At 38.1% G+C, this 17,773-nt stretch overlaps 1 protein-coding gene across 3 annotated transcripts; it reads left to right on the top strand.

Moving 5' to 3' along the window:
• Positions 1–758: 758 nt before the first annotated feature.
• erlec1 (endoplasmic reticulum lectin 1) lies at positions 759–17,723 on the top strand. Of its 3 annotated transcripts, none has more exons than XM_034301218.2 (14): positions 759–1,750; positions 2,112–2,216; positions 2,681–2,761; positions 6,325–6,402; positions 6,565–6,628; positions 6,738–6,796; positions 6,944–7,167; positions 13,886–14,024; positions 14,322–14,378; positions 14,674–14,733; positions 15,525–15,649; positions 16,323–16,400; positions 16,491–16,566; positions 16,708–17,723. In XM_034301218.2, the coding sequence occupies exons 1-14, from the start codon at positions 1,607–1,609 to the stop codon at positions 16,777–16,779; spliced, it is 1,362 nt and encodes a 453-aa protein (XP_034157109.2). In that variant the 5' UTR covers positions 759–1,606; the 3' UTR covers positions 16,780–17,723. The 3 variants fall into 3 exon arrangements, with proteins under 3 accessions (XP_034157109.2, XP_053086963.1, XP_026798905.3); XM_026943104.3 differs by having other exon boundaries at positions 762–1,750; positions 14,322–14,483; XM_053230988.1 differs by lacking the exon at positions 2,681–2,761 and having other exon boundaries at positions 760–1,750; positions 14,322–14,483.
• Positions 17,724–17,773: the final 50 nt, after the last annotated feature.

Genomic DNA, 17,773 nt, shown 5'->3' with positions numbered 1-17,773 from the left:
ATAACTTAAGGCTTATGACGAGATGATTTGAATTCTCATTGTCTCCCGTGAAACTACACACTGTATGGCAAGCAGATATAACCATCGATAGTCTTGAAGGCAATCACTGCCTGCGATTTCTCGTTCAACAAAAGAGACAACAACTTCACCAAATCCTCAGTGTCCCGCATTTTACCACTCAGATCAGAATGGTCCTCTGATATGTACTATTTTATCATAGTATCATTGTTCTCTAAATATTTCAACTTTTTCTCATAATACCAGATATTATGACTTTTTTCTTGATATGACTTTCTTTCTCAAATATCATGACTTTATCCTTCAAATTTATATATATATATATATATATATATATATATATATATATATATATATTTTTTTTCAATCAGTGGCCCTAACCCTAAAACACCGTTATAAAGGTTCATGTCATCCAGTGCTGGTAAAATTATTTTTACTGTAGAGCTTGTTCTTCAGTCAAGTTAAATACATTAATGATGACGTGTCGCTCCACAGACGACATCTCGAGAGACTCTTTTTCCGGGATTACTCGTTCGAATAATGCGCACGCGCAAGTTTCTGATTCATGCGTCACAACCGTGATTCATTAAAAGTGTCAAATATTTTCGTTACACCGGATATGAAATAATGATCTCGACCCACATTGAATCTCGCGAGATCTCACTGGCTACTCTTTACCGCTGCAACGAAAATAGTTGACTCTGTTAAAATAATAATAATAATAATAATAATCAAAAGCCTTGAGCTTAAATCCGCATTCGCGGAGCACGAAAAGTTGACAATTTGGGCAACTGTAAAAATAGCTAAAGTCACACTATATATTTATTCTCGTTAGCAGACAGAAAGCTACACGACCTATGACTCCAAAAGACAGGAAGCAGCTACAAGGCATGATGGATTAAAATATGTCTAAACGTTACGCAAATAAACTGTTTATCAGCTATTTTTTTCACACCGGAAATAGACGTGGCAAATTGAACGGTTCCTGGTGTTTATAGCTACAGCTGTTCAAGTCCAAGAACTTTTGAATCGACTCTGATTCAAGCTTCATGTCCGTGGCCTGTGTCTGAATTAAGCGGCTTTAAATGTCAACTCTCCAGTCAAATGCAGTAACAGAGGGACATGAGCTCAGTCTACATTCCCCATAATCTATCTGTCAGCTGCTTTTATCCTTAATACACTTTAGCACTTGCGATCATATTTTTGTTAATTAGATTTTTTTTTTAAAACAAATGTTTCTTTCTTTGATTTCTCCACGTTAAAATGCAGTGAATGAAGCAATAACGTTACACCTGTGCTATGGCCAAACCAGTTTTATTGTGTGAATCGACTCCTTAAGCTTTTGTATCGACTCTTGATTCCCAGTGACTGGAATCGGAGAATCGACTCTATTTGGGCTCGACTTCCAACCCTAGCCTGAGGTAGTTAGTTAGCTATATAGCAAGCACTGCTGTTGGATTTGTGTATGAGTCGGAACTACGAGTCAGTCACTGGCACAGTTAAAGTGTTCTCGCATCTTCTTTGTACTCCGTCCCGTTAACTGTCCCATGTGGCTATAGCAGACCGGATAAAGTGGCTAGTCGGAGCCATGCTCGGAGTTCGCCTGTGTTTGGTGTGTTTTGATGCACTGCTGCTGTTGTATGTCGGAGCTTCTGCACATCGCGGAGCCTCGCATTTATTCACAGATGAGATCCCCTTCAAAATCAGCTGGCCCGGGGAACATTTCACCTTGGTAAACCAGTTTGCACAAATTAGCAGTGTTGTCAAAACAGTGAAATGTGTTTCAAGCCAGCTAAGTGGCTAACACTAGGACGTATTGGTTACATTACCTTGTTTCGTATTTAATACTGCTGAAACTCATTTACAAATTACGTTATATAGCATTAATTTTCAATGGACAATTGTTACAGCATGACATGCACTTCATATATTAATTCATTTATATTTATTGTATATTATTATCTAGTTCTCTGGTAGTGCCCTTAGTTCCGTGTGTGATGCGTTTCGCCGTTGCGGATCACGTGATCGCTTTTCTTTGGTATGATTAACACTGCTCTGAAAGTAATTTTGTTAACCTGCTCTGTCCTCCAAAGCCAGCCTCCGGAGCCCTTTATGAAGAAGATGACTTCCTTATTATGACAACGGCAGAAAAGGAGAAATACAAGTGTTTATTGCCTTCTTTGTCTAAGGGAGATGAGGTAAAACCTTTTACTTAGTTTAATTCCATCACAGCGCAGTTTATCAGATATTGACAGGTGTCACTAGTGGTTTAAATGCCTGAATCAACTAAGAAGCATAATCTGTGCTGTTTGAACATGGCAGATTATGACAATAACCCTAACCCTAACCCAAATTTTCAAAGTTATAGTTGTTTAGTTTTTGTGTATTTGAACATTTGACTCCTTACAACTTTTCATCTAACAAAAGTTTCTTAGATGATAAACGCCTTGTCCTGCCTTGTCTAGTGATAATTGTTCACAAATTCATTTAAACTTCAAAATAATCAAATATAAGTCATAATATCAAAATAAATAAGATGATAAATATCTTTTTTTTTTTCTTCTATAATACAGAGTCATAGTCTCTCACTTTGTCTGTGCTTGCTTCCTCCTGATCTTTCTTATTTGATCCCTTTTTCACTTAATAATGGTCTTTTCATCAGGATGAAGAGAAGGACTATATGGGACATGGTCCAGCTGTTCTACTTGCACCATTATTCAAACAGAGCAGCTGCTCATACAGGGCAAGTTTCATATCTCAGTTTTCGTTATTTTAAAATTACTTTCGATTTTCACACTTTGAGAGCTTTTCAGGTTTCTGGCCAGCTATGACATAATTTGTCTACACTGGTTTGTGTCAGTGCTGTTTCAAGATTTCAGGAATAAAGTCTTAATATTTCTAGAATAAAGTTGTAATATTTTGATTAAAAAAAGTCATAATATTTCCAGACAAATTCTGGAAAAGTCTGAAAAAAATTTTAGGTTACAGTCAGATCCATAATTATTTGGACAGAGACACAATTTTCGTAATTTTGCCTCTGTACACCACCACAAAGGATTTGAAATGAAGCAGTCAAGATGTGATTGAAGTATAGACTTTCATCTAATTCAAGGGGTTTAAAAAATATTGCATTAGCTGTTTAGGAATTACAGGCTTTTTTTTTTTTTTTAATTAAACATAGTCCCTCCATTTTCACAGGTTCAAAAGTACTTGGACAGTTGACTGATAAGCAGTTTCATGGCCAGCTGTGGCCTGTTTCCTCGTTATTTCATGACAAATTAAGGAGGTAAAAGGGATGGAGTTGATTCCAAGTGTTCAGTTTGCATTTGGTAGCTGTTCAAGGGAACTCTCAATATGTGGTCCAAAAAGGTGTTGACATTCTTAAAAAAAAAAAAAAAAAGGAATGCATTGGAGAGCTCAGCAACACCAAAAGGCCTGGAAGACCACAGACGACAACTAAAGTGGGTGATTGCAGAATTCTTTCCTTGGTGAAGAAAAACCCCTTCACAATATCCTAGCCAAGTCAAGAACACTCTGGAGGACATAGGCGTATCATTGTCGGTCTACAATGAAGAGACTCCTTCATGAATGTATATACAGATGGTTTACCTCAAGATGCAAACCACTGGTAACACTCAAGAACAGAAAGGCCAGATTAGACTTTGCTATAAAACCTCTTAAAAAGCCTGACCAGTTCTGATGCAAGATTAACTTGTACCAGAATGATGGGAAGAGAAGAGTTTGGAGAAGGAAAGGAAGGGCTCATGATCCAAAGCATACCATGTCATCTGTCAAATGTGGTGGAGGAAGTGTTATGGCATGTATGGCTGCCAATGGAAGTGGGTTACTGGTGTTTATTGATGATGTGACTGCAGATAGCAAGATGAATTCTTAAGTGTATGGAGTTATACTTTCTGCTCAGATTCAGTCAAATGCTGCAAAAACTGATAGGGTGGCGCTTCACAATAGAGATGGGTAAAGGCCCAAAATATACTGTGAAAGCAACCCAAGAGCTTCTTAAAATAAAGGAAAGGAATATTCTTAAATGGCCAAGTCAGTCACCTGACCTCAACCCAATAGAGTATGCTTTTCACTTACTGGAGACAAAACTGAAGGCAGAAAGACTCACAAACAAGCAGCAACTGAAGGTGGGCTGCCAAAGCATCTCAGTGGAGGAAACTCAGCATTAGGTGATGTCCATGGGTTCCAGACTTCAGGCAGTCATTGACTGCAAAGGATTTGCTTCCAAATATTAAAAATAAGTCTAATATTTGTGATTGTTAGTTTGTCCAATTACTTTTGAGCCTGTGAAAATGGAGGGACAATGTAAAAAAATGGCTGTAATTCTTAAACGGTTAATGCAATATTTTTGCTAAACCCCTTGAATTAAAGCTGAAAGTCTACACTTCAGTCTTGATTGCATCATTTCAAATCCATTGTGGTGTACAGAGGCAAAATTATGAAAATTGTGTCCAAGTGCTTATGGACCTGACTGTATGACAAAAATTTGTGTGTTAAATTGAGGAATTGTGAGGATTTGGTGAAGTTATTGTCTCTTTTGTTGAAGGAGAAATCTCAGGCAGTGTTCTCCTTCAAGGCTATCAGTGGTTACATCTGCATGCCATTTAAAGAAGGTGTGTAGATGAATGATAGTCAAAATGATCGATCCTGAAGGAGTAGAACTCTGGCTTGCTAAGCGTCGAGCCTCTAATATGTTGTGTTATATGGACTTGTACGATAAACTTAAGACTTGGGGAAGTCCATATGCCATAACACATTTAGAGCTCAATTGTTTTACTGAGTGCTCTGGAGTTGCATCTGTTAGGCTGCAAATGTAACCATTGATACCTTTGAAGGTGACCACTGCTTGGGATTTGTCCTTCAACAAAAGAGACCATTTCCTCTATGTTCTTGTGGTACTTTCTTTTAAAGAAACGCAATTTCTTGCACAGCTGTTTCAAAGATCTAGTACTAATAATAAGGAGCTGAAGACTTTTCTCAAAATCTTCTATTTTTTTAAACAGTTGCCCTAAAATACCATCGTAGATATGTACCATTTAGTAATAGTATTATGACTATTCTCAGAATATCGTGGCTTTTTACTCGAAATAGTGCAACTTTATTCTCAAATTATGACTTTTTTTTTTTTTCCTCGAAATCATGGATTTTTATTTTTTTTAAACAGTGGGGCTAAAACTCTTACAAATTCCTGTATTTTCCATTCTGGTATATTTATATTCTGTTATATAATAAATAAAATCAGACACGGTGGACAGATGATAAATTTGTTAGCCAGCCCACCAGGCAGGTGAAGGCACCAGGACCATGTTTTGGTTCCCTAGGTTAGGCAAACGTAGCTAACATAATGTAATAATGTATGGCCAGCTGGTCAGATAGTTAACTGCATTAATATAGACTGAGTGAAATGACCATGTATATGATTTCCTGGAAATGGGGTGACTGGGTAGTCATAGTCCTTATCCTCTCCTGAAGTTTTTGGTGTCGAATATCATGTTTATGATCCTGACAAAAAGTCACTGAGTTTTCAGCAACCGTTTTGGCTGTATGGAGTTCTCTCCTCGCATTACAAGTAAACATGTTACATGAGTGTGGCTAACATTTATGTGGCAGCTTTTTTTTTGCTGGATTTGATTTTGCTTGGTTTTGTCTTTCCACAAAACTCTGTTCCTGATTTTATGTTTTTTGTTTGAATCACATCATCAAAGTGCGTCACATCATAGTGAAATGTGTTACATTTTAATAACACATACTAAATTAAAACTTTTGTTCTGCAAACGTCAATGGGAAATAAGATATATATTCTTTCTCTGGTTAAAACTTACTTGTCCACCAGGCAACTTTGAATAAAGCACTAAGCCTGGACATAAAATCTGTTCATTCTTGATGCCTGGGCTGGTGATCTGTCCACTCCTGTTAAAGTTTTTATTAAAAATTGGTCGGTTGTAAGCTTCTAGATATTCAACCATAATTTATTTGTTATATGTATATAATGTTAAATTTTTTCTGTTCTCTGTATTTTGAGTGTTATATAGTTACTTAATTTGGGTTGTTGTAGTTTGCTCATAAGTTAACCCTTAATAGTAAAATTAATAATGAACTTTCTTACGCTGCTTGTCTTTAGTGCTAGCTGTAGATGGGGTCTTAGCCATGTCATTTTAATATTTTGACTTGTTGTTAAGCAATAAAACCTAAATATCCATTTCTTGTTAATGACACTCTTTAATTTGTGACCATCATAATATACTTCCCTTTTCAGTCATATAATAAGGCCTCTGTTTGTTCCAGATTGAGTCTTACTGGTCCTATGAGGTGTGCCATGGTAAACATGTGAGGCAATATCATGAGGAAAAAGAGACTGGTCAGGTCTGTTAGACTGTTCCAATTCCCTTTATGGTTAAAAGCCAAGCACATAATGTAACAGTGTTTAAACAGTTTCGAAAAAGTTACCTAGTACAAGGACCTACTAAACTGCATTTATAGAAATTATGCAGCTGTAATGCTGATTTGTCTGTTCTGGGCCTGCAGAAAGTGAACTTACAGGAGTATTACCTGGGGACCATGACCAGCAAACACACTGATTCTTTAGCAGGTGGCTTGTTGTTATTATTATTATTATTGTTATTATTATTATTATTATAGTTTTGCTGATGCAAGTTTTTAAGCCTATGAGGTTTTCATATGCTTTGTCTGCTCCTCAGATTCAGAACCTAGTAAAGCAGGGGAAGCTGCCAATGAAAGACTAGACACCAACACTGAGGTTTGTGAAGTTCCAATCAATTAGGTTAACCAACTAACATGTAAAAAGCCAATAGACTTTCCATAGATTAAAACACAGTATTAGTGAAGTCATTTGTTTTTTGTTTGTTTCTGAAGAAATATATAAATATGTTGGTAAATATTACAGGTGCCAACTAAAAATATAGAAGGCCAGCTGACCCCTTATTTCCCGGTGGAGATGGGAAATGGGACCCCATGTGTGTTGAAACAGAACAAGCCTCGTTCTACCTCTGTGCTGTACGTGTGTCACCCAGAGGCAAAACATGAGATCCTTTCCATTGCTGAGGTGACAACCTGCGAGTATGAGGTGGTGGTGCTCACACCACTGCTCTGCGCTCATCCTAAATATAGGTAGGTAAGCGCAGGGAGTAAACGCAGCCAATAAACAAGAGAGCTGATGTTAGGCTCCTAATGCAACCTGCAATTGTATTTATATAATTATATATACACTCACCATCCACTTTAATAGGAACACCTGTATACCTGCCCATTTATACAGTTATCCAATCATTCAGTCATGTGACAGCAGCACAATACATAAATTTATGCAGATACAGGTCAAGAGCTTCAGTTAATGTTCACATCAAACACCAAGAATGGGGAAAACGTGATCTCAGTGACTTTAACCGTGGCATGATTGTTGGTGCCAGATATACTGGTTTATTTATTTCAGAAACTGACAATCTCCTGGGATTTTCACACACAACAGTCTCTTTACACCGAATGGTGCAAAAAACAAAAAACATCCTGTGAATGGAGGGTCTGCAGGCTGAAACACCTTGTTGATGAGAGAGATCAGAGGAGAATGACCAGGCTGGTTTGAGCTGACAGGAAGTCTATAGTACCTCAAATAAGCACTCTTTACAACCATGGTGAGCAGAAGGCTATCAGAATGCACAACATATCAAACTTTGAGGTGGATGGGCTACAACAGCAGAAGACCACATCAGTTTCCACTCCTGTCAGCAAAGAACAAGAATCTGAGGCTATCATTAGCACAGACTCACCGAAACTGGACACTTGAAGACTGGAAAAAGACCATGTGGTGTTTTAAAACAAACAAACAAAAAAACACCCCTCTAATCTTCAACTTCCCAGTTTCTGTGAGCCTGTGTCCACTATAGCCTCAGATTCCGGTTCTGGGCTGACAGGAGTGGAATCCATGTAGTCTTCTGCTGTTGTAGCCCATCCACCTGCTTTTCTGCTCAAAACAGTTATAAAGAGTGATTATATGAATTAATACTATTTATAGGTATGTGTTCGAGTAAAATGAACATTTTTTTTTATTCTACAAACTACTGACAACATTTCTTCCAAATTCCAAATAAAAATATTGTCATTTATAGAATTTATTTGCAGAAAATGACAACTGGTCAAAATAACAAAAAAGATGCAGTGTTTTCAGACCTCGAATAATGCAAAAAAAAATTATTATTTGGTGGAATAACCCTAATTTTCAATAACTGCTTTCATGTTGGCATGCTCTCCATCAGTCTTTCATATTGCTGTTGGGTGACTTTATGCCACTCCTGGCTCAAAAATTCAAGCAGCTAAGCCATCAAACAAAGCTGGTGACCATCCATCTTCCACTTGCTCAAATTTCAGAGGTTTTCAGGTTTGGAGTTCAGGTTTGGAGATTTAGCTGGCCATGACATGGTCTTGATCTGGTGGTCCTCCATCCACACCTTGATTGACCTTGCTGTGTGGCATGGAGCATTGTCCTGCTGGAAAAACCAATTCTGAGAGTTGTGGAACATTTGTCAGAGCAAAAAGAAGATGAATCTGCCCGAGTCCAGGCTTGTTGAAGCACCCCAGATCATCACCGATCCTCCACCAGATTTCACAGTGGGTGCGAGACACTGTGGCTTGTAGGCCCGGTTTTGGGAAAAGCTGAAAATTGGACTCATCAGAGAAGATGACCTTCAGTCATCTGCAGTCTTTTATGGTCCAATCCTTATGGTCTTTTGCAGACCTCAGCCTGGCTCTTCTTTGCTCCTCATTGATGAAGGGCAATTTTTCTATCTTTGCACGACAGCCCTGTCCCTAGGAGCCTGTTTCGAACCATCTTTGCCGTGCACTTCACCCCAGCTGCCGTTTGCCGTTTGCAGGTGACTTGATGTCATCCTACGGTTGCTGAGTGACATTTGAATGAGTTGGCGGTCATCCCGGTCAGTGGAGAGTCATTTTCCAAAGGTATTTTTGATTCCAATTACTCTTGAGGTACTACTAGCACTGTTTTCCCATCCAGCTGGTCCTATTGCAGGAGGATAGTGATGATCACAGCAGCGGTTTTTATACTTTTCCTCCTCAAATAAGATTTGGTTCAAGTTATCACCTAATCAGTACCTTATTAAGTAGAATGAGGTGTTCTTGTGTTGGGATTCAACAGACACTGGAATGGAATGGCTGGCATACATGTAGATATGCTGATTTAAGAAAAATTTGACATGGTCTCTTAATTTTTCCAGAGCGTGCACACACACACACACACACCTTGATCAGCCAACATTAACATTAAAACCACCTGCCTAATATTGTGTAGGTCCCCCTTGTGCAACCGAAACAGCTTTGACCTGTCTAGACATGGACTCCACAAGACCTCTGAAGGTGTGCTGTGGTATCTGGCACCATGATGTTAGCAGCAGATCCTTTAAGTCCAGTAAGTTGCGAGGTGGGGCCTCCATGGATTGGACTCGTTTGTCCAGCACATCCCACAGATGCTTGGTCGGGTTGAGACTTGGGGAATTTGGAGGCCAAGCCAACACCTTGAGCTCTTTGTCATGTTCCTCAAACCATTCCTGAACAATTTTTGCAGTGTGGCAGGACGCATTATCCTGCTGAAAGAGGCCACTGCCTTTAGGGAATACCGTTGCCATGAAGGGGTGTACTTGGTCTGCAACAATGTTTTAGGTAGGTGGTACGTGTCAAAGTAACATCCACATGAATGCCAGGACCCAAGGTTTCCCAGCAGAACATTGCCTGGAGCATCACACTGCCTCCGCTGGCTTACTTTCTTCCCACAGTGCATCCTGGTGCCAGCTCTTCCCCTGGTAAGTGGACACACCCTGATGTGATTCATCAGACCATACCACCTTCTTCCATTGCTCCATGGTCCAGTCCTGATGATCATGTGCCCATTGTAGGTGCTGGACAGTGGTCAGCATGGGCACTCTGACCAGTCCACAGCTATGCAGCCCAATACGCAGCAATCTGCGATGCACTGTGTGTTCTGACACCTTTCTGACATAGCCAGCCTAAACCTTTCCTGCAATTTGTGCTACAGTACTTCTGTGGGATCATTATATATACAGTCAGGTCCGGAAGTATTTGGACAGTGACGGAGTTTTCGTGGTTTTGCCTTTATACACCACCACAACGGATTTGAAATAAAAAGACTTTCAGCTTTATTTTAAGAGGTTCCCCAAAAATATGGCATTTGCCATTTAGGAATTACAGACATTTTAAGCAAAGTACTTCCATTTAAGGTATGACAATAAGTTAATTGACCAGGTGTGGTCCATTCCCTCGTTACTTCAAGACAAATAAAGCAGATAAATGGTCTGGAGTTGATATCAGGTATTGAGTTGGCATTTGGCAGTTGTTCGACTGGAGCTACCAATATGAAGTCCAAGGAGATCTCAATGCAAGTGAAGAAGGCCATCGTTAGGCTGAAAAAACAACATAAATCTATAAGAGAGATAGCAAAAACCTTAGTTGTGGCCAAATCAACAGTTGGGTACATTCTTAAAAAGAAAGAAAGCACTGGTGAGCTCAACAACATCGAAAGGCCTGGAAGACCACGGAAGACAACTAAAGTGGTGTATTGCAGAATCCTTTCTTTGGTGAAGAAAAAACCCCTTCACAACATCAACAGAAGTCAAGAATACTCTGGAGAAAGTAGGCATAAAAAAATCTGTCAAAATCTACAATCAAGAGACGCCTTCATGAATGCAAATACAGAGGGCTTACAACAAGGTGCAACATTGAAGAACAGGAAAGCCAGATTAGACTTTGCCAGAAAACATCTTTAAAAAAAAAAAAAAAAAAAAAAAAAAGCCTCCCATGTTCTGGAATAAGATTCTTTGGACTGATGAAACCAAGATTAACTTGTTCCAGAATGATGGGAAGAGAAAAGTATGGCGAAAGAAAGGAACAGCTCATGATCCGAAGTATACCACATCATCTGTCAAACATGGTGGAGGCAGTGTTATGGCATGGGCATGTATGGCTGCCAGTGGAACGGGCTCACTGGTGTTTATTGATGATGTGACTGCTGACAGAAGTAGCAACATGAATTCTGAGGTGTATAGGGCTGCACTCTCTGCTCACATTCAGCCAAATGCTACAAAACTGATAGGACGCTGCTTCACAGTGCAGGTGGATAATGACCCTAAACATACTGCGAAAGCAACTCAGGACTTTTTGAAGGCAAAGAAATGGAATATTCTTGAATTCAAGTCAGTCACCTGATCTCAACACAATAGAGTATGCTTTTCACTTACTGAAGACAAGACTGAAGGCAGAAAGACCCACAAACAAGCAGCAACTGAAGGTGGCTGCAATGAAGGCCTTGCAAAGCATCTCCAGGGAGGAAACTCAGAATTTGGTGATGTCCATGGGCTCCAGACTTCAGGCAGTCATTGACTGCAAAGGATTTTCATCCAAGTATTAAAACTATGGTTATATTTACAATTATGTCACTTTGTCCAAATACCTTTGAGCCCCTGAAAATGGAAGTACTTTGCTTAAAATGGCTGTAATGAAGCAATCAAGATGTGATTGAAGTGTAGACTTTCAGCTTTAATTTAAGGGGTTTAACAAAAATATTGCATTAATCATTTAGGAATTACAGCCATTTCTTACATAGTACCTCCATTTTTCACAGGCTCAAAAGTAATTGGACAAACTAACACTCACATATTAGGATTATCAAAATGGCTATAATTCCTAAATGGTTAATGCAATATTTTTGTTTAACCCCTTGAATTAAAGCTGAAAGACAAACCACTTGTCAAAGTACCAATTAAACAATTTATTTTACTCTACTTCCTGCAACAGTTGCTCTTTACTGTCTGTGAAGTAGTTCATTATCTTAGAAGTTGTGCTAGTCTTTATTCTGCAATAAGCAGTTCCACAAAAAAAGGTTTTTTTTTTTTTTTTTTTTAAAGTTTTTAAATATACATGTGTATATTTATTATTACACTATTACAGTCAGGTCCATAAATATTGGGACATCGACACAATTCTAACATTTTTGGCTCTATACACCACCACAATGGATTTTAAATGAAATGAAGAGGTGCGTTGAACTGCAGACTGTCAGCTTTAATTTGAGGGTATGTACATCCAAATCAGGTGAACGGTGTAGGAATTACAACAGTTTGCATATGTGCCTCCCACTTGTTAAGGGACTAAAAGTAATGGGACAGAATAATAATCATAAATCAAACTTTCACTTTTTAATAATTGGTTGCAAATCCTTTGCAGTCAATTACAGCCCGAAGTCTGGAACGCATAGACATCACCAGACGCTGGGTTTCATCCCTGGTGATGCTCTGCCAGGCCTCTACTGCAACTGTCTTCAGTTCCTGCTTGTTCTTGGGGCATTTTCCCTTCAGTTTTGTCTTCAGCAAGTGAAATGCATGCTCAGTCGGATTCAGGTCAGGTGATTGACTTGGCCATTGCATAACAGTCCACTTCTTTCCCTTCAAAAACTCTTTGGTTGCTTTTGCAGTATGCTTTGGGTCATTGTCCATCTGCACTGTGAAGTGCCGTCCAATGAGTTCTGAAGCATTTGGCTGAATATGAGCAGATAATATTGCCCGAAACACTTCAGAATTCATCCTGCTGCTTTTGTCAGCAGTCACATCATCAATAAATACAAGAGAACCAGTTCCATTGGCAGCCATACATGCCCACGCCATGACACTGCCACCACCATGCTTCACTGATGAGGTGGTATGCTTAGGATCATGAGCAGTTCTGTTCCTTCTCCATACTCTTCTCTTCCCATCACTCTGGTACAAGTTGATCTTGGTCTCATCTGTCCATAGGATGTTGTTCCAGAACAGTGAAGGCTTTTTTAGATGTCGTTTGGCAAACTCTAATCTGGCCTTCCTGTTTTTGAGGCTCACCAATGGTTTACATCTTGTGGTGAACCCTCTGTATTCACTCTGGTGAAGTCTTCTCTTGATTGTTGACTTTGACACATACACCTACCTCCTGGAGAGTGTTCTTGATCTGGCCAACTGTTGTGAAGGGTGTTTTCTTCACCAGGGAAAGAATTCTTCGGTCATCCACCACAGTTGTTTTCCGTGGTCTTCCGGGTCTTTTGGTGTTGCTGAGCTCACCGGTGCGTTCCTTCTTTTTAAGAATGTTCCAAACAGTTGTTTTGGCCACGCCTAATGTTTTTGCTATAGCTCTGATGGGTTTGTTTTGTTTTTTCAGCCTAATGATGGCTTGCTTCACTGATAGTGACAGCTCTTTGGATCTCATCTTGAGAGTTGACAGCAACAGATTCCAAATGCAAATAGCACACTTGAAATGAACTCTGGACCTTTTATCTGCTCATTGTAATTGGGATAATGAGGGAATAACACACACCTGGCCATGGAACAGCTGAGAAGCCAATCGTCCCATCACTTTTGGTCCCTTAACAAGTGGGAGGCACAAATGCAAACTGTTGTAATTCCTTCACCGTTCACCTGATTTGGATGTAAATACCCTCAAATTAAAGCTGACAGTCTGCAGTTAAAGCACATCTTGTTCGTTTCATTTGAAATCCATTGTGGTGGTGTATAGAGCCAAAAATGTTAAAATTGTGTCGATGTCCCAATATTTATGGACCTGACTGTATATTGTCTAACAAAGTTGAACATTTCTAGAGGGAGATTTCAGAATTCTGGACTTGACTGTATTTGATTGAATCAGTAAGGGATTTGCTGTTTATTACATTATTTTTTATGCTTAGTTTAATGTACAATTTTTTTATTTAAAAATGTAGGTTTTTTTCTATTCTAGATTGTTTTAGCATTATGCCTTTGTCCTGTTCTTGTCACAAAACATTCAGGTTCAAGTCATCGCCAGTGAATGCCATCTTTTGCCAAGCTCTGGCAGGCTCTCCACTCCGGCCCCACAGCCTCTCCCAACTGGACCAGCGGCAGGAGGAGCTACTTAGGCCACACTTCACCCCTCCCACTGAGCGAGAGGTGAGAGCAACACACATGTAACATTCACTACATTTAGGTCATTATTCCGCTTGTACGCATACTATCATACTTTCCAGTTTGTCTCTCACATTCACGTTAAAGCTTTGCCTGTCGTGTTCCCGTCATTAAGGTGTATTTTCTATGTATTGAATTGTAACAATAGTGAAGTTTAGATCTTTTTTTAATGTGTAAGATTTAAATAATGGCCCAAACACCACTTCACAGACTCACTCTCACAGTCCCTCTGGTATAATCAGAAGACCCCATTTTTAGGCAGATGGGTCTTTTCTCTTTTAGGAGGACACATCACCTGTGCGGGAGGAGGCCTTTACTTCTACCCACAAACCCATGGCAGTAGGTGGACACACCCAGGTGACAGTGGGCACTACCCACATATCTCGCCTGACTGATGAGCAGCTCATAAAGGAATTTCTGAGTGGCTCATACTGTCTACATGGGGTGAGGCCTTTCAGAGTGTTGATATAATCTTTTTTTCAAGAACTTTATTTACATGTGAAAAGGGAAATGATCCTAAATTAGGGCTTTTATGGTTTTCTGCCTATGTTAATGTTTTAATTATAGTAGAATTGCTACTTTTTTGCCTTGATAAAGCCATGATTCATTCATGACATTGTACTCTTCTGTTCAGGGTGTGGGATGGTGGAAATATGAATTCTGTTATGGAAAACATGTTCATCAGTATCATGAGGTGAGAGGAAAGAGAATGTTTTGTAAATGATGTAAATAAATGTACATTACATGCTAGATGACAAACAGTTGTTTGGATCTACACTTTGGGTTTTGAATTTGAGCAAAATAGTAACCATGCAATTACAGTGCAGACTCCTGCTTTAAATTGGGCTTATTTACATCTGTTGGTAAAGCATCTAGGAATTAAACATATATTATGCCTTATTAGTTCATGACAAAACGGCCCTGAAATAAACAGGAACTGAAAATGACTACATTTCAAACCTGGCAGAACATTGTCAACAAAAATACCCAGTACCTATTATTGTCTATGGATTACAGATTTCAGAGGGCCAGTGACTGCAGAAAAATACTATAAATAGTAAACATCTACAATTTATGTTCATTAGCTATGTTGGTATTAGTGACAAGAATGGGGAAAAGTATAAAAAAAAAAAAAAAAGGATTATATGGTTTCTATATATAATTTATATGGTTCTCCCTGTGTGACTGTATGTACATTCAAATGAAAATATTCAGCTTTTTTAAAATTTTTTTTTTTATTTTTAAAACCATCATGACCATTATTTTGTCTCGTATTCACTATACTGGACTACAAAACACAAGAATTGCCACTGTCAAATTACTTACGGACTGTACTATATTATTTCAGTATTTTAAAAAGGTAATTAAGCTATGATAATGAGTTCAACCCAAGAAAATAAATGGAGAAAAATTTTATTTGCATCCCCAGACATAACAATATGATTTTTATGAGTGACCAAGTCACTTGTTTTCATGTTGTCTCAGGACAAAGAACAAGGGAAGAGTATTGTAGTGGTGGGCAGTTGGAATCACGCTGAGCATTTAGAGTGGTCTAAGAAGAATGTGGCACGTACCTACCAGCTTAAAGAAGAGGGAATCCAGAAAGTGAAGTATGAAATCTGTGTATTGCTCCTTCATGTGTAAATATGACAGGTTAATGTGTTATGTTATATAGGAACAAAAAACTTGGGGGTGTGCAGTTATGGGAATATAATCAATCATGTGGTGGTGCATAGCAGAGTTAGTTACCACCCTGAAGATGATTATTTTCCAGGAATGTTAGTTCCTGTTATCACTTAAGTTATAACAGTTATACATTTTCAGCCTATTTCTTCCAGCCTATTTCCCCCACCCTCTCTCTTGAGCTTAATAAGACAAAAATCTGCAGCTTGTCATGTTGCCGAGCAATTGAAAAGCCCTCCATCCTGAAGACTTTCCTGTCAGTAAAAAAATATACAATATTTTTGTATTGGGTTATACCCCCACATTAATATAAAGCTGTGATTTGCCAGAAAATTCATCAACACCTTCTGTAATTAGAAATCTGTGTATGTGTGTATAAGCAAAAAAAAAAAGCATTTATATATATATATATATATATATATATATATATATATATATATATATATATATATATATATATATATATATATATATATATATAGTGTGTGTGTATACATATATATCTATAATATTATATGTATAATATTATATGTATAATATTATATGTATATTATATGTACATATAATAATGCATTTTTTTGCTTACTTGTAATATTCCAGGGTGGTATCCCACTTCTATGGGCATGGAGATGTGTGTGACCTCACAGGGAAGCCAAGACAGGTCATTGTGAAGCTCAAGTGAGTCACTTCAGTAATCAGTTTAAAAAAAAAAAAAAGTGTTTGAGACAGTGAGAATTTGTATGAATGCTGCCATTCTTTCATTTTCAGGTGTAAGGAATCTGAGTCTCCTCATGCTGTTGTTGTGTATCTCTTGGAACCCCAGACTTGCCAGTATATTCTTGGGGTAAGAAGTTGTAACTCATTAATATTCTGTAATAAAGACCAATGCTCTAGTAGGTTTTCTCACATAAATGTATAAAGAGGAATGAGGTTTTGAACTGTGCTTCTCTTTGTTTATCTTCTTTGTTCTTTTTTTCCTCCTCAGGTTGAGTCTCCTGTGATCTGTAAAGTCTTGGACACAGCTGATGAGAATGGCCTTCTCTCTCTCCCTAGCTAGAAATAAGACCTACTAGTGAAATGGGCATGTTTTAGAAGAGGAAGAATATTATAATTCTAGTGAAATGTGCGTTTTTGAAGGAAAGCAGAGTGCCTGAACCCAGGAATTCCTCATTATCCCTTTAAAAAAAATTGAGAATTTGCTCTAGGCTGAGCTCTGGATGATGTGTTTGTCCTGTGTTGCAGCAGGTGTGTTGTTGAAAGTATGTCATGTTATGAACTGGCAGTTGTGGAACTGTTTAATTTCCTGATCTGCTGGAGAATATCACTCTGTTTTTGTAACTTTTTGGCATATTTTAATGACTGCTCATGTTTTTTTTTTATTTTATTTAATGCAATAATTTCTGCAGGGTAATATATTGGGTTGTTTTAACTGTTTATTTATTTCTGTTAATTACATGCTTGCTGTTGCAAGCATTAAATTACATTTTAAGTAAAGCAAGGATTCAAGAATTGAAACAGTTTGTTCACTGAATATATGGAGAGCTAGAATACAATGAAAAAGTAGTCGAACAGTTACATAATCAATCCATATAAGCATAAAGAGGACTACGCAAATGCAGAAAGAATGCAGACTGAACTTTTATTTTGGACTACATCTGAACATACAATATGTTTCATGTTGATACTGCCATGAAATTATGGCAGTATCATTACCACATTTAAGTGGGCACAAGTGCTTCCAGTCATACATTATGGTAAGCATGTGTTTTTTTATTTAAAAACAACAAAACTAGATTGTGCTTTGGTTAATTGTTAAAATATTTAGGGTGTGCACTGTGTATATACACCCCTAAATGAATGTAGTTAGTGAACTGTGATTTAATTCAGGGATGTTTGCCTGGGTTTTGAAAACTGTGATATTCATGATTTAGGATGGAATCCCATTGTCCAATTCAGTAAGAAGACTTGAGCAAATAAAAGATGAATATTTTTTGGTTATAATTAATTTGCATAGGATTTAATGTTCTTAAAACTAAAACTTCAGTCTTGAT

This window comes from Pangasianodon hypophthalmus, chromosome 28 (genome assembly GCF_027358585.1).
Source record: "Pangasianodon hypophthalmus isolate fPanHyp1 chromosome 28, fPanHyp1.pri, whole genome shotgun sequence".
In the NCBI taxonomy this organism is placed as follows: Eukaryota; Metazoa; Chordata; class Actinopteri; order Siluriformes; family Pangasiidae; genus Pangasianodon; species Pangasianodon hypophthalmus.
This window is presented reverse-complemented; position numbering and strand designations above follow the sequence as displayed.

Bases quoted from the DNA above. Each gene is read 5' to 3' on its own strand.
- erlec1 (XM_026943104.3), top strand. From the start codon at position 1,607: ATGCTCGGAGTTCGCCTGTGTTTGGTGTGTTTTGATGCACTGCTGCTG. The intron at 14,025-14,321 runs GTGAGAGCAACA...TTTCTCTTTTAG, and splicing joins CCCCTCCCACTGAGCGAGAG to GAGGACACATCACCTGTGCG. The intron at 14,734-15,524 runs GTGAGAGGAAAG...ATGTTGTCTCAG, and splicing joins ATGTTCATCAGTATCATGAG to GACAAAGAACAAGGGAAGAG.